The 18635-nt window shown below is 30.6% G+C and overlaps 1 protein-coding gene across 2 annotated transcripts in view; it reads right to left on the reverse strand.

Annotated features, from left to right (window-relative positions):
• LOC126768138 (DNA-binding protein D-ETS-4) overlaps positions 1-8836 on the reverse strand; it is a 37001-nt gene extending 28165 nt beyond the window's left edge. For both annotated transcript variants that reach the window (XM_050486067.1, XM_050486066.1), the window contains exon 1: positions 8552-8836. In XM_050486067.1, coding sequence (XP_050342024.1) covers positions 8552-8590 — 39 coding nt within the window. In that variant the 5' untranslated portion in view covers positions 8591-8836. The remainder of the gene's footprint in view (positions 1-8551) is intronic.
• Between the last annotated feature and the right edge of the window lie 9799 nt (positions 8837-18635).

Genomic DNA, 18635 nt, shown 5'->3' on the forward strand with positions numbered 1-18635 from the left:
TTTTATATTGTACTTAATAATATTGATTATTTAAATAACAAAATTTATCGAATCGTAATACGCATTATTATCACGGATTAATTATTAATATAATTTTCAGGTTTTGATTATTGATCTAAATTATGATATACGTATCATATGATATACCTATATATCGTGATATAAAAAGACATATCACAAATTATTTTATCTGATAACATATAAAACCTTTTTCGAATGTTTTTAAATTCAACTACTATTCGCCCAGTAATTTATTTAAAAAAAAAAATGTTCATCATCATTATTGAAAAATTGAGGAAAATATATATGAAGGAGGAAAACAACAAACTAGCACAATTAAGCGTATAAACTATTCCGTTGCTCTTGCATTTTTTGAATTTCGAAACTATGAAATTATAATCGAATTCCATCAGATAAAAAATTACTAAAAAATATAATTTCTAAAATAAATTGATGAATAATTTTAACTTCACCTTTACACAAAATCTCTCGAAATTTCTGACGTCATTCGGTTTATGAGTCATATCTCATCCATGTATTGTGTTAACTTAGACTCAGATCACGTAACTTAAACCAGAAGCGGTGTCCTCGACCCGAATAGAGACGAGTGAAAATCGACTCGCGAACAATCGCCAAAATCTCTCTGACCGTTCACTGTTATGAAATGTACGAACCGTCCTATTGAATGAAGTTTTTGAATGTCTCATGTATTTGACACTTTGGCATGTCTACGAATTTGTTTTGTCTATGGTCTATTTGTTAGATAATATGATTAAACAAATAGCTTGTATCTAATTAATGAATAAACAACATTGTACGATATAATAATCCCTAATTGCTCTTCATCTTATACTAATTAATTACAATAAAAACAGTACTTAAACGCGGTTTCTTATAATTGGATTCTCTTAATAAATCAAATTAATTGGTGAAAACATCTACTGCGTTTCTTGTTGATTTTTCTCGGTCGAATCTATGTACTGTACCTGTTGCAAATAATTTTTCAACAAATATTTCTGTAAGACTATACTCGAATGGTATATGTATATGGAAACGTTAATGGTAAAATAATACAACTTCTGTAAAAGTAATACATATTAAATTCTATATTACACTAATTGCTACAACACGAATGAGTAGTTCGTGTTATGCTCACTAGCATGAGAAAAGAATTTGAACTAGAACTCGGACACAGTTTTATAATCGCGGGAAAATATTTCAAACTTTTTCATGCTCATTTTTAAATTAGTACACTGTTTACATTTTGTTATTAATATGCGTACATAAATGGAATAAAATAGTTCTTATAGTTCGTGTAATGGAGTGCAGTCTGAGACATTAAAAAAAAAAGCAACAGTTTTCATAAGAAGCCTTGCTTGCTGGTCTAATATTTTTTAATGTATACAATGATAGATTTTCATCAGATACAGGCAGATCCTCATGATGATTTCCGTCCCTATGGACCACAAGATTAATTATAATGAGCAGAAAAAAATAATCATGAAAATTCAGATTTGAATACGCAAACTACGATGCAGATTGTGTTCAGAACTATTGAACCATCTCGGTCTTTATTATTATGTAAATTATACGACAATTATTTATTAAGCAGCTGCGTATTATTCTTAAAATTATACATCATAATTAAATTCACGACGAACTTGCTCTGAGGTCACTATAAATAGTTTTACGCTGAGTAAACTTTACACTCGGTGACTAATATACGTTTAGATTCATTCGCATATGTTTCATAAAATATGGAAGAAATTGTAAGATTAAATTGCCATATATTGCAATGTATTGACATTGTAAAAAAATCCGAGATGGCCTAGTTAGAACGCGTGAATCTTAACCGATGATCGTGGGTTCAAACCCGGGCAAGCACCACTGAATTTTCATGTGCTTAATTTGTAATTGTAATTCATCTCGTGCTTGACGGTGAAGGTAAACATCGTGAGGAAACCTGCATGCGTCTAATTTCATTGAAATGTGTATTCTATCAACCCGCATTGGAGCAGCGTGATGGAATAAGCTCTAAGCCTTCTTCCCAAAAAGGGAGAGGAGGCCTTAGCCCAGCAGTGGGACATTAACAGGCTGTTACTGTACTGTTACTGACATTGTAAACCAATTAATGTGAAAATAGATACCTACATAATATTATTATCGTTAATCTATTTGTATATAAGTATATTGCTGTATAACGTCATTTAAAACTTCCTGAATTCTATTTATACACTATTGTAATACGAAAATACAATTCTTATATGTAGCACATTAATTGAAAACGGTAAGCCGATATTAAAAGCTTTTTATTACTTTGATTACATTATTTTAATTACTTTGATTTTTTAAATAATTCAACATATAATTATAAATTACAGTAACTTGCTAACTATATTATAATTGTATAAATTACTTCGAGCGAGATCATATTGATTTAATCAACTATTAAATTTGACAAAGTAATATTAGCAGGCTATTAATTTACATGTACAAGCCATTAAACAACAATAAAAATTAACCTATAAAAATTTATCACCTAGACATCTGCTATATCTTGAAAAAAAAATCTACAATCTAAACTTCGTTGGGAAATCAACTTTAATACAACATGATAGGATTAATATTCGCTTCGTTCGCTTGTAACTGGTTTGGGAAAACAACAAAGATATGACCTTCAGTAAACGTTTCCGAGTTCTTAAGCTAAATGATCTGACTACAAACTTAAGACTCGAAGACTGGCTTACTGAAAATAAAAAGGTAAAGATTTCACCCCATAATTCGAATAAGGTGGTATATAAGACCAAGACAAATCTGTCTTTGAGTTGAGTGTATGCTGCGTTATTATTTTATTACTAGCATGCTTTTTATATCACGAAACTCGGGAGTTAATTCGTCACGTTGTTCGTTGACTTTTAAATTTAATTTATATGGTGAGCATGATCTTTGCAAATTTTTTTCAAGGTCTGTTTATACTTAACCTGTTTTTAAAATAAGATGATTAAAAGCATTTGTCTTCACGTCTTAATTAATGATTGCTATCAATTTTTATTTTATATATATTTTTATAAGAAAAGGTAGGCAGACGAGCGTATGGTCACCAACGCCCATAGACATTGACTTCGTAAGAAATGTTAACCATCGCTTACATCGCCAATGCGCCACCAACCTTGGGTACTAAGATGTTATGTCCCTTGTGCCTGTAATTACACTGGCTCACTCACCCTTCAAATGGGATGATAAGAAAGCAGACGAGCAAAAGCTCGATGACTGTATGACGAGAATTATGGCTATGTCCCTTGTGCTGAAACTCAATAATTTAATTAATTGATATAGAACAATTAATCAGTGGGTGGGGCATTACCCAGATGACCTCGTAGAATCCTCTTGTATTTAATCAGATAAAACGAAAGAAAAAACAAAAGTAAAAAATACATTAATTAGTTAAAACATTAACAGTTTTTGATCACCGCGCATTTTTTATTAGTAAGTACTTAACATACGGACACAAGAGATCAAATTAATTGATTGGAACATTACGATTGATACAAGCAAATGTCGGAAGTTGTAACGAATGACGTATTACATAAACGAGACCCTGAGATAACAAATTTACAAGAATTATGATTGTATATAAAACATTGTAATTATATAATTGTTTTCTAACTCATTTAACAATAATTTAAAAACAAATACGCAACGTGATTGCAAGTGCTCACCTCTATATAAAAGGCCAAGTACACTATAAGTTAATATTATTAAGTTAAACGTCATTAAAATCAAAATTTTACAGTACTAAATCATGTTAAGCTAGAAGAATCGACAAGAAAATCTTTTCTACCATTTCAATAACAAAGTTTTGTCAATCAAATGGAATGGAATTTATATATTATATCCTGCCGAAAATTTAACAAATACTCCACGCCGTTATCATCAATCAATTATATTAAGAAATTTGCTTTATTTATTATTGTATTTGCAATGAATGATTTAAATTAATTAATTAGTATAGTTAAAAAATAAGTTAGTCACAGAAAGACTTATATTTCAATATCTTTGAAAAACAAAGAAATTTAACAAACAAATAAATCTCTATTGGTAATTTTCAATACGTTTAAAACATACTAATTATATTAAAATCATTTTTTGTATGTCTTAAATAATGAAATATAAGAAAATTAAAGCCACGCTCTCATGAATTTTAATAGCAATACATTTTAATGATATGTACAGTGAAAATAAATTCGTAAAGTAGTCATTTTTTTTATGATTAATTATTTTTGTAACTTACATACGTTAACTCGTTGTTTAAAATCAATTGATATTTTATTAGATATTTGAATTATCACTTTTTAATAATACGTATTGTGTTACAAAAAAATAATAATATTGTACGATTTATTTTTTAAGTTAATACGTAGCCAGTATCTATCGTATACGTGTATATGTTTTATGTAAGCTGATGTTGGTCGATGTTAATTAAAAATGTAGTTGATTTTATAATACTAATATGAGTCAATGACTGCTTCGTTGGTCTAGTGCCTGGATACAAATCCTAAGCCAGTAAATATGCATTAAAATGCCATATACATGCAATTCGCTTCGATTTTTCATTTATTTATGAGCTTATTCGAAACCTAATTTTTCAAACTCGGAAGATAATTGAAATCAATCCCACTTTAAATTTATTGACCTTGCAAACTCTATCATAAGCCCGAGGCTTGCCTGGTCGTCGTAGAGATCATGTTTTGATTGCCTATAAACCCTTTTTTATGAGATAAAAAATATATATGTTCAAGTTAAAATTCTATTTAAAACAAAATGTATACTGTGTAAGCTTGGTGCAATAAATACGTGTTTAAACAGTGGCACGCGTGTTAACGCTTTCACGAGTAATGGCGACTTGCAAACGTATATTAATGTGCCTTACTTTAATTGAGAGAAACAGAATATTCTGTACATAATTATAATAAATAAAAAACAAGCCCATTTCTCTACATCGACGATTTTATCGAGATAAAAAAATTGTTTTGCTTATTCTCTTATCCAAAATTTTTTGATAGGACTACGGCGAGGATTGCTATATTTGTTGGTATTAGCTTTATATAGAGTAGCAATTATAAGTAGTCTATTCAAATTATTTAAGAATAAAATTGCTTACAACAAAATCAATAGTAAGTCTACTTTATTGTTTTTATAATTAAAAATGAGAAAAAAAGTAGCAATACAATTTTTTTTAGAACACATTGACTAACACGTCTTACGTTAAGGTATCGAGGTTGCGTATACTAAAATATAATTGTAAGTAAAAGAAAAAATAGTTAGGAGTTGATTTCACGACTTTTTTTATTTTTAATAAAATAGATGGAGAAATTGATCATGATGGTAAAAAGACAGCATTTTCCATAGACATTATCGGCGTAAGAAATATTTACCACCCCATTACATCATCTTAGTTCGAAACCATTTACCCTTCAAACCGGAACACAACAATACCAAGTACTGCTGTTTTGCGGTAGAATATCTGATGAGTGAATGGTACCTACCGAGACGAGCTTGTACCACCATGTAAAATCTTATTAGTAAAAGTTTATACATATACAGTTTTCTTATCCTTGATACCATATAACTTGTTCTACGTAAAAAGTGATTGATCTATTTGTTAATATTACTGTATTTTATGAAACAAATCAAAGTTTAAAGGTCAGTAATATAATCATAAAATAATTTAATAGAACGTTTATGCTTTTTTTTAATATAATTGTTATCTGAACTGAACTGAACTGAAACAGCCTGTGAATGTCCCACTGCTGGGCTAAAGGCCTCCTCTCCTCATTTTGAATTTGCGAACAAACTTTTCCATGATTAAAATATGCTAAAATGTTTTGATATTTCTTTCTATTAAATACAAGTTCTCAAAGTATTTACGCATGTATTTGTAATATTATCTTGCTTATATGTTGACACAGGAATACAAATTAAATAATTTTATAATTATTATTCAATATTATTTTATAATTATTCAATGTTATCTATCAAGATTTAATTTAATTTTCCTTGACGCTTTTCATTTTATGTAAATTTTAAAAGATAATCGAATAGTATAATGTTTCGAAGCTTAGATTCGATAAATTGATATTCTAACTATTACCAAGCAAGTCAATATATATATATAAAACTAATTATTTCTTTTGAAATTAATTAATTAAACTTTAAACCGTTTTATTATTATATTAGTAGAAATAATATTTTTTTATCAAAATAAAAAAGTTAAATTTCATTAATCTTATAACATTATCGAAAGTTTATTAAAATTAATATAGAAGATTTTGAAATAAATCATTAAAAAAGACATTGAAGCAATTTTTTCTACTTGAGAATATAAAATTTATATAAAAACAACATAATGAATAGATCAGATGAACTTTCATCAGTATCCATTCTTTATATTACAAAGCTGGAGCGTATGTATGTTTGAACGCGGTAATCTCTGGAATTTGCGGTCCGATTTATATATTATCGTTTACGTTAGCCCAATTATAAAGGAAGGTCATAAGTTGCATAACTTATAACTATGGACCCAAAGAAAGTCTAAGCCTAACGTCAACCAATATTTATGAGTAAGAAATACCACGTTTCATTCAAAGTTTGATAAAACAACTAGTACCGTAACACCGTAACAGCCTGTGAATGTCCCACTTCTGGGCTAAAGGCCTCCTCTCCTCTTTTTGAGGAGAAGGTTTAGAGCTTATTCCACCACGCTGCTCCAATGCGGGTTGGTAGAATTCACATGTGGCAGAACTTCAGTGAAATTAGACACATGCAGGTTTCCTCACGATGTTTTCCTTCACCGTAAAGCACGAGATGAATTATAATCACAAATTAAGCACATGAAAATTCAGTGGTGCTTGCCCGGGTTTGAACCCACGATCATCGGTTAAGATTCACGCGTTCTTACCACAGGGCCATCTCGGCTTGTTATTATAAAATTAACAACTAGTATTATTATAAAATTATTTAATTTGTATTCCTGTGTCAACATATAAGCAAGATAATATTACAAATATATGCGTAAATACTTAGAGAACTTGTATTTAATAGAAAGAAATATCAAAACATTTTAGCATATTTTAATCATGGAAAAGTTTATTCGCAAATTGCTTATAATTTATATAAATTTACATTTATGATAACATTTTTTAAAATTAATAATAGAACAATGACTATCAACATTTATCTCTTAAATGAAAACCAAAATAGTTTTTATAATAGTGGTTTATTTGTGCAACTCTATATTACATACTACTTCGGATAAATGTTTTCCTAAAATTCATCATAGTTTTTATTTTAATCGAATCTTGCATATAAACAAACAAAAGCAATTAATTCGAACAATACTCAATTCTAAATTTAAAATTCCTCACGTTATTTCGCTGCCACATTATAATATATCATGTTAGCACAGATTAAAAATACATTAAGTTGTCTTTAAACCTTCAAAGTTATTATTCCTATCAAATTTTCATGGAATATATATACAATTAATATATATACAATAAATACCAATGTATGTAAGTAAGTAACAGCTTGTGAATGTCCCACTGCTGGGCTAAGGCATCCTATCCCTATATATTTTGAGGAGAAGGTTTGGAGCTTATTCCACCAAGCTGCTCCAATGCAGGTTGTTGGAATACATATGTGGCAGAATTTCAGTGAAATTAGACACATGCAGGTTTCCTCACAATGTTTTCCTTCACCGTCAAGCAAGAGATGAATTGTAATCACAAATTAAGGACATGAAATTCAGTGGTCCTTGCCCGGGTTTGAACCTACGATCATCGGTTAAGATTCACGAGTTCTTGGCCATCTCGGCATCGTATACCAATGTATCTTTCAATATATTTGCCTCTCGTTTACACACACGTTCTATAACAATCGGTCTATCCCTTTCATAAATCATATTATTTGATAAGTTATCTTTTTGTTTGTTTCAATGAATTCGCTTCGACGATAATAATTAACTTACATCATCTCTTTTACGTTATTTGTAATATTTTTTGAATAAAATTGTTACTAAAAATAAGTAAATAAACAAGTTCAACTAGAACTATAAAAATTCTTGACAAAAATAAAGTGACATTATCTCTAACTAATGTTAGAAATACGAAGTATTAATATATTATTCCGCAGGATTATTTCATGGTAGAATCACATAGAACAGAGATGTATTCGTGACGACCCGCACGTTGGTGTCAAAATCCACATTTATTTACATCTAATAAAGCGATTACTAACAATGTCACAGTGATGGAGATGCATAATGAATATTTACAAACCAAAAGCTCTTTAAACGGCCCATGTGTTTGTATTATGAAAAACCGTTCACGTTTTATGCAAATACGGAGCGAGCGAGCGAAAACTAGAAAGTTTACACGTACATGAGCGTACACTCACACATCCAAACTTAAACGTAACAAAACATTTTTTATATTTTATTATAATTAAATTAATGTTTTTAAAATATCAAATTAAAGTCGAATAGAAAACTCACCGTCTCTGTCTCCTCGTTAAGATTATTCTCCCACAACATTTTCAACTCGAACAGTTCGTTCACTTCAATAATAAATGTTTAAACAAGTTAAGATTAATTGTTATAAACGATTAGTCCATTTCCGCGCGCTCTATTTACGAGAAAAATTGCATCCCATATATTTATTTAATGGGAAAATTCCCGGTGTGATGTACGCGACTGCTGCCGTGGCGATATCGGCGTTGTGTGCGCGTGCGCCGGCCGACGAGCATTGACGAGAGGCAGCGATGATGCACGAACCCACCCGACCGAACCGACCTACATTGTTCTACTTCGAAACGTTCCGAGCGGTCGAACGTCGATTTTTTCTTCATTTTCCGATGAAATGCTGCCTCTCTGTATAACTAGGCAGTGTAAAAACCGACTCGTTTTCCTATATATCTTTTTTGTCTCGTTCACGTAGCGCTGTATAAATTTTCACTTTTATTCCTCACACAGGTATTTTACACACACATTCAGAAAAACACAAATTTAGAAATCATTCCTGGCGATATATATATATTAATTTATTATAACGTGTAGTTACTTAGCGTTATAAAAATGTTTTAATTGGATAATTTTTCTTTTTTTCCGGCGATATTATACCTGATATTATTAGACACAGATGAGATAGTAGGTAAAAAAGATTCATAATGAGACATTGAGTTCGTGGATTTAATCAATGATATTTTGTATTTAAATAATTTTATCATTTACAAATTTATTTTATAAAAAAATCGTTCATCACAAATCCTGCACTATTATGTATTTTTTTTATCTCTTTTCAAGTAAGCAAAACCTTTCGCCTTATATGTAGGTGACGGTTGTTTTGCATTTTTAGTAGTGCACTGTCAGGAGATAAATAAAAAAATTAAAAATGTATTACATTGATTTGATTTTTATAGATAGGTAATTAATAATATACTTACTAAATATATTTTTTAATAATGATTTTCTTCAATTCCAGGTTTTTCATAGTCATCTTCAACCTCGCTTTTAATCCGATAAATAATTTATGTTAATGATAATTCGTACTGATAGTGTATCTAAAGACTCGTCTCTACTCTGAAATTAATTTTCCTCTTCAATGGCATGTAGTATAAACATTTCCTCATTCTTCTATAGTTACGGCACTAAATTTTCACTCGGCTAATATTATTAGAGCATTTATATTTTTTGTGGTTTTTTTGCGACGTAACATTTCCCTTTCCCTGATAAAAATTTTATGAACTATCTAGTATGAAAATAATAATAAACAAAATGAAATAACAACTATATATATTATGTGCAGTAGCATATTTATATTAGACTTTATTTTATTTATAACTAAATTCAGATTATCAAATTTTTGGCTACCATAACTTAGGTTGATCGAAAGAACAACCGAAAGACCGTCGCAGAAACTTGAATATTTCAAGATTAATTTTCTTCTAGGAAAAAATTAAATAATATGTATAACATTTCCATTTATAATTTAAATAATAATGGTCAATATTTGTTAAGGAAAACCAGTTTATTGGAATATTCAAGTTTCTGAGATGGTCTTCTGATAAATGTCAGTCATAATTGAAGCAGAAATAAAATTATAAAAATAATATGATGAAATACGACAGATTTAAAAAAAAATACATAATTCTTCAATTCACAATTAGTGCCAGTTTTCTACAAACCCTTATAATTTAGTTGCTTATAAAATGTGTATATAAAAGTAAGTACTGATTTTTTACCGGTTCTTGTTGTTAAAATCTACAATCTTAAATGTGGTACTTGAAATTAAATTTTACTTTTTTAAATTTTTATATAAGATGACGATACAGAAGCTTTTAAATGTCTCGATTAGAAGTAAGCAAATTATTATTTCAGTACGGAAAATTATTAATTTTAAATAAACATAATGTTGACAAATTATCGTATTGAGGCTAAAATTACATTTTCATAAATCTTTCTTAACGCTTTTTAGTCTATTGCTTTTCTCAATTAATTTATTTTAGTGACGTCGTAGTATCAGCTTATGTTGTAGAAGATATATAGTTATTGAAACTTTTATTGCTTCCGTTTATATACCCCAATACATCCTATAACTAGATAAATAACCAATAGTCTACACATTTTGAAACGATATTAAAATTTGATAAGATAGGAGTCACCATATTTGATGACATTTTATACTCCTTAAATCGTTTAAAAGACAATGTATGACATTTTACATCAAAAAAAAAAATTAAAACATGTTCAATTGTAAAGTGCGAACACAAATCTGTGCAATCACCATTTAATTTTCATGTTTTTAATTTGTGTTTATAATTCATTTCGTGTTCGAAAACTAAAAATCGTGAGGAAATTAATTCCTTCCACGTGTTTCTTCATCTCTTATTGAAGCTGCTTGTTGAAATAAGCTTCAACCCTCAGAAGGAAGAGTGAGATTTTGTTAAAAACCATTTAGCCAAATCAAACCAATCCCAAAATTTACACATATCTTTAAAATTATAGTAATAATAAACTTAATCCCTTAAAATATATTACAACATGATTATAATTTATGGAAATTTCGTAAGTTCGGAACCTTTATTCAATATGTCCTAACCTTTAATCCTATAGTCCAAGACGAGTTACAATTATACTTATATTCTATGCAATTACAAAGTACGGTTGAAGTAAATCAAGCTAGTCAAGTTAAATCGCAACTAAAACCTTCTGATCAATAAATTAATATTAAATATACGGCATAACTATTTTCATATCAGCTATAAATTTCAAAATTTACCACTCAATAAAGTGGGGATTACGCTGGTAGGTAACGATTTATGTTAGTAACGTTTCTAGTACCTACAAATAATATTTAATGCTAAATAAAAGCTATATATATATATATAATAGCAATAGTCCTCCAGACATTTCGGCAACGGCGGCCAATTTCAAGAGATATTAGCCAACTGCGCAGGTGCACTCTATATATCCTAACACACATAATTCAATGGGACGACAATCCGATACGACCGGAAAGAGTTCAGGCGACGGATTTACGTGCTTTCCTAGGCACGAGAATGTACACACTTTTAAACCCGGACTGCTATTGAGAATTTTCGACTCCAATTGAGAATTCTGTTTCCAAGAATTTCTCCACAAAATCAATCTGTTACAAACCATAAAATTTAAGATGTTATATCCCCTGTGCCCGTAATTAGCTAACTTATTCTTGAGACCATATTCATGCATGCACAAACGTCTGTCCTGGGGAATCGAACCCACAACCTTCGGCGTCAAAGGCAAGTATCTACCAACCACGCCAACCGGCTCGTCAGTTATTTATTGATAGACAAAGCTTTGCTTAGTCAATGTTAATATTTATAAGGAAAACGGAACATTAATTATATAGACACCGGTGCCTTGACCCATTTATATAATCTTGTTAAATGAGTTAGACCTTTCTATTTCATGACACATTTTATATAATATACTATTTAACCTTAAGCTTATATACTTAATCACACATTTAGTTACAATAGGTTACGAAATTATATTCAATAATGACTAAGCTTCCTACTTGAGTCTAAACGTAAAATGATAAAATTCAAGACCAATGAAAAGAAACGATTCAGTGATCCAGTGGACAGAAAAGATTCTAACCAAATGCAGGTTTAAATTCGGCCTTTAAATCTTAGACAATTAAGCTCATTTCTTTATTTCGGGATTATGCAACTTGCAAAAATTACGATTATATAGAATTGACTACTCAACATCTATAATAAAATTGAATGCTAAATTATACTAAATATCAGAATCTAGCTGGCAAATTTAAAAATAGAAACTATTTTTGTTCGGTAGCCTATTAATTTTGAAAAGTTATATATAACATATTGCTTTGACCCTCAAGAGCGGACCAATAACAGTATCTTATGCATATAGTAATTCACAAAATTAAGCACATATGATGTGACGGAAGAAGAAAATAGAAAATCTAATTAATTCATGAAATGACAAAATAATTACAAAAATAAAATATATATTTCTAAAAAAAACCCAACAGTCATTTCATAAGCAACATGGAAAATTTAAAGAGAGATAATTTTGCACACCTGAGTCTTATTTCTTTTGCAATCAGTTCTCATTTCATGAATCATTAATTCATAAACTATTACGGTCATAACGAAGTAATTACACAGTTAGGCAAGATAATGCCCGCGGTTACAGTTGTCGGGAAAACCCACTATGCAATAATTTCGCTTTATAATAAAAGCTTAATTTAATTTGCAAGGTTAATTTTATAATAAAATCGTTGTTCACGACTTTGGTTGCATACTGCGTTGATTAATCGAAGCAACTCAGTGGAACTCGTGGATCTTAACCGAAAGTTTAAGCCCAGTCAAGCTCTACTGAATTTTCATATTTTTAATATATGTTTATAATTCATCTTGTGCTTGGTGGTCGAAGCATAGACTATTCTATCGTGAGATGTTATATCGGATGTAATAATTATACTTGCAGAAGAGTATATTCCTACGATACTATATAATATAAGAGTAAAGAGCTTTATGGAAAAGTATATAATTATGTTGCTTCTCTTTTAAATAGCCTTTTGCCCAGCAGTGGCACATTTATGGCACTTTTTACCAAGTGCTTTCAAGTTTTTAATAATAAATAAAGAACACTTCTATTTTATGACGTAAGAATGAAATCTCGATTTTAGATGATTTAGCTATCATCCAGTTTGATTTAATTTAATTCAATGAATCCTTCGCATATTCTCCCTCCTAACTCGCAGCGTGAATAAATTTCATTATTATAAAATGCATTATATGTATAACCAAAGACAATAAGTAAACAATAAAATAAATTTAGTAGCAGCAACGATTTTACTCTTTCTCTTTCTGCTCTTCGGATCGATTTTGAAGAGGAAGGCCAATCTCAACTGTGACTACTAAAAAAACTGAACTATGCTTAAAACTATAAATATGCACGTAATTATAGTACATTCGTGGATTTGCTAGCAGATATGCTGCACTCTCTTTGCCTTGCTCTCATACTCCGTGGACAGGCTTTAATTACTTTCCGAGGTACGAGAGAGCAAACTCTACCAACTAGTGGGAATTTTTTGACAGAAAAATCCATTTAATATTTACTGGTTCTACCCAAGGTTGGAATCTGACTTCAGGATCTGCTACCTCATAGGATCATCACTATCATCACACTAACGAGAAGTAAATTCCCTTTACCAGATATTCAAAGAAACAAAAATAAGTATTGTTAAATAAAAAACTGTTAAAATCACCAACTCACGCTTCTGCGTAAAACGAATAAACGGAACGTTTTCATTTTAAAACCATTCTAAGCCATTTAAGCCATTTTTAATACAGTCTACTATATATGAAAATAAATAAAAAAAGGGCACAAAGTATAAAAAGGTGGACTTTTTGTAACTAAATTGTAAAGACAGCAGACGCCGACAAACCACACCATAAAAAGGCTTACGTAAATGATCAGTGTTATAAAAAGCATTTTAAATTTCGAAAGTGGTCAAAGTTCGTAATGAAACAATTATGATATTTTATTGAAGAAATCATTAACGAGAATATTTTATTTAATAAATTATTAATCATTACTTATACGAGTATACTTGTATTGGCCATATAGATATTTTTTGGTATGGTTTTCATGTTGGTACAGTCAGCCATGATGGTCCAGTGGTTACTTTACGTGAATCTTAACCGATTATTTAGAGTTTAAGCCTGGGCAAACACCACTGAATTTTTATGTACTTATTTGACATGTAAGCATATGACCTGCGGTGGATGAAAATCCACCAACTCGAATTGGAACAGCATGGTGTAGTGAGCTCTAAACCTTCCTCAAAAAGGAGAGGAGACCTTAGCCCAGCTGAGCTCCATTCGCTTCCGCCGGTTTTTGTTAGGTCTGAAATAATCTTTGCGAACGTGTGGCAGTTTGACAATCAATAAGTAAGTGTATTATTTCATATTCATTAAAGATTAAGACATTAACCAGGTTTTTTTTTTTAAATGATTCTATTTATAATTGTGTAACATTTATCTCAATTTATAACCAAAATAATATTGATATCATCGATTATCACTTCGCTGACAGTATGTTGATATCGCCTTGATATTAATAAAAAAAATAGATTTTAATTTTAAAGGGCAAATGTGGAAAGGTTGTAACGGAAAGGTTTCAATGATGGATTATTTATTTCTAACGATCATCTTATAAATATATTGTAAACAAAAACAATAAGGTTTTTTGTTTTACATAAAATGCTGAAGTTGTCAATAAAACTCATATTAGTATGTTTCTATTGTTAAATTAAATCTAATGAAAACATTTTTATTCAAATAAAATTTTATATGTATTATTGAATCAGCAAGCCTTTGGATGTGGATTTTACCAAGAAGAACTATTGTTTGTCAAATTGAAAGTACCACTGATTCTCAAAAGAAATACACTGACCTGAGAAGAAGTGATGAAACAAAACTTAGCAGATCCATGTATGTTTCTCATTTAGTGGCTTAATGCCAGCCCGTGTGAGTTAGTACCACCCAGTCATTACTTATTCTACAGCTAAACAGCAATACTCTTGTTTGTTTGGTTGAATTCCACTCCGTAGGGTGGGTGAACTATACGCGCAAGGGAATGATTAACATTTCTTACGGCGCCACTGTATATGTGCGGTGGTGACCACTTACCATCAAATGGTTCATCTTCCGTTAACCTACAAATATTATAAAATTTTATTCTATCTATTATATAAAAAAGAATATTAAATGCTAAAACAAAATTATTGTATTTGATATCAATATATTATACATAAATTATTTTACCATGTACTGAATGCCCTTAACATTAACAGTACTTGAATGTAACTACTGTACGTATGAGTGGGTGTTTAAATCATACGCACACGGAACATTTGTTGTTTGTTTATCAAATTTATTCTAAGAAGTGTCAACATCGTGTATTAAAGTGAATATTTGTTACAAGTTATCCTGTGATAGATCGACATGTGAGATAAAATTGACTTGACCACTACTACGGAACTTTTATTTTAGGTAAGGTATGTTGGTGTTAGGAGGACGAGTTACTATAAAAGAGTAGCCTTTGCCCTTCTTTGGGGTTCAAGCTTGCTTCATACCAAAAATCTTTAAAATCGGTTCAGTGTTCTATCGTGAAAGCGTAACATACAGAGTTACTTTCGCATTTATAATTAGAATGGATTAAGTGTATAAGAAGAATAGATCAATTTGAGGGAAACACTGAAATATGAACTAAATTTAAATTTTATGAATATTGGTGTTTTTAAGCCGAGATGGCCCAGTGGTAAGAACGCGTGAATCTTAACCGATGATCGTGGGTTCAAACCCGGGCAAGCACCACTGAATTTTTATGTGCTTAATTTGTGATTGTAATTAATCTTGTGCTTTACGGCGAAGGAAAACATCGTAAGGAAACCTGCATGTGTCTAATTTTGCTGAAATTCTGCCACATGTGTATTCCACCAAACCGCACTGGAGCAGCGTGGTGGAACAAGCTCCAAACCTTCTCCTCAAAAAGGGAGATTAGGCCTTAGCCCAGCAGTGGGACATTCACAGGCTGTTACTGTTACTGGTGTTTTTAATTATATTCTTAGTAAACCTTCGAGTATTTCGGCAATTAAAGTATATGAATTTGTTAGTGATTCTCTCAAACTGAATTAGTCTTAGTTTTTAGCCTTTTTTGATTTAATTTAGCATATAACGATAAAGGCCTCTCAAAAATATCAGATAAAAAAAGAATAGGTTATCCAAACTAATATTATAAAGACGAAAGGGGGTTATTTTAGTTTTGTTTCGCTTTTACAACTTGTCACTTGCACACACGTTGTCGAGGTTACCTAAAACATGCTAATCCCCTCAAACGGGTAAAGCCATACGCAGATTCTAAAATCAATTAAAATGTCTATCCCAAATTGTTATACAAATTTCAAGAAATGACACCATCAACAATTCTGCAGATAAACGGCTATGTTTCGTCATTTCGATCGAGTTTCATAAGTAAAGACATGTCGAGAGAAACCCAAATTTCGTATGCATCCGTGACTTGATCCTTGTTAGTTACATTTACGTTAAAGGAAAAGCCCATCGTTACTCGTATACGATCGAAATAAACCTTATATAACAAATAGCCTACCTTCGCCCGTCAATGCGCTGCGAACTATCTAAATTATTGTGTCCCTTGTGCTTATAATTACAATGACTTACTAACCTTTAAAAGCTGAACGAAGCAATACAAATCGATGTTTGGTAGTATTTTAGAATAGCTGTATTAAGTGTAACTCAAACGTAACTCCATAAAGCTCTTTTTTTATAAAATAGGTAAACGGACGGGCAATTGGGCCACCTGATGGTAAGTGGTCACCATCACCCAAAGACGCTATAAGAAATATGACCTAACATCGCCATTATGCTACAAACATTGGGAACTAAAATATTATATCTCTTGTGCATCAGTTTCATTGGCTCACTCACACTTCAAACCAGAATACAATACTATGTACTGCTGTTTATGCAGTATACTCGTATGTGAAGAGTAGGCGTTATCAACCTAAATGCTTGCACAAAGTCCCACCAAGTACCAGGTTCTACCTGTACTACAAAATCAAATATACTCTATCCAAGCACTTTTGAACCGTCATGTTACAAAATTAAAATTAATTTAAAGTTCATCCGCAACTAACTACTAAGAAGTTATTCTATTCCATCAATAAAATAACATGGGTATATTAATTAAAGATAATTAAATTATTATATTTTATCCTGCATAAAATATAAACTCCACGCTTTTTACTACCTATAAAATCTTTTGTATAGTAATTTAAAGTATGTCGTTGAAATGTCACTTCTAATAGTGTGATTAAAATATCAACAAGAATATATGCGTTCTCTTTTTAATTAAAACAAACCTAGTTCACATTTAAAAGAATATTTATTTTTAATTATACTTTTTATAAATTAAATATATATATATATAAAAGACATTCTATATTTGCACTACCCTATTTGTTTATTATTATAATCTATCTATCACAAGGTTGCCTGGAGAGATGGCTAGAGAGATAACACAGCTTCTGCACGCTTTTAACCTGCTGTATATCCTGTGCTCTGATGATATATTGTGCTTATGTGCAATAAAGTTAGCAATGATAGAGTTTATCTTATGGTATTAATACATACATGACGGGCCGGTTGGCGAGTTTGGTTAATACTTGCCTTTCACGCCGAAGGTTGTGGGTTCGATTCCCACCTACGGCAGACATTTGGGTGCATGAACATGTCTGTTTGTCCTGAGTCTGGGTGTAATTATTTATATAAGTAGGTATTTACAAAAGAAAGTTAGTATATGTAGTTTATTAGCTGTCTGGTTTCCATAGTACAAGCTCTGCTTAGTTTGGGATCAGATGGCCGTGTGTGTATAATGTCCCAGTATATTATATTATATTTATTAAATAATATTTACTATAATGTAATTGTCTACAGTGTTAATAATGAGATTTATATAGAAATATTGTCTCTCCGAAGTAGGTTAATCTGTTCAATTGTTAATTGCAAGCTGTATGGGTCGAATGCAAATCTGCCATATACTTACAATTATCACACAATTAAACTTACTAATATACATTGTATTCAATCTTCTCAGACCGCACTATACACAATACACTCAATACATACATGATAATACGGCTCAAAACCATTTACTTACATATGTATCTTTTAACATTATTTCCTCTTATATATATATTATTTATGCAACAATATTTCTATTATATAAACTTTTTTAACTTAAATAAATAATTTTTTTCTATCGACTGTATCACGGCGAGTGCTCTGAGGAATTATTCTCTCTAATTCCTGCTTCCCCCTTCCTTCTTAAGTCCACGCGAGCTGGTTCTCGATGTCACCGCCTAACTGTGACATCAATTCCATCGCGAACAAAGAAATTTGGCAACTCCTTTCTTTGTCGCACTTCCAAAAAATGGAATTCCTTACCAGCTCACGTGTTCCCCTCCTCTTACAACCCTGGT

Source organism: Nymphalis io, chromosome 4, assembly GCF_905147045.1.
Source record: "Nymphalis io chromosome 4, ilAglIoxx1.1, whole genome shotgun sequence".
Taxonomy (NCBI): Eukaryota; Metazoa; Arthropoda; class Insecta; order Lepidoptera; family Nymphalidae; genus Nymphalis; species Nymphalis io.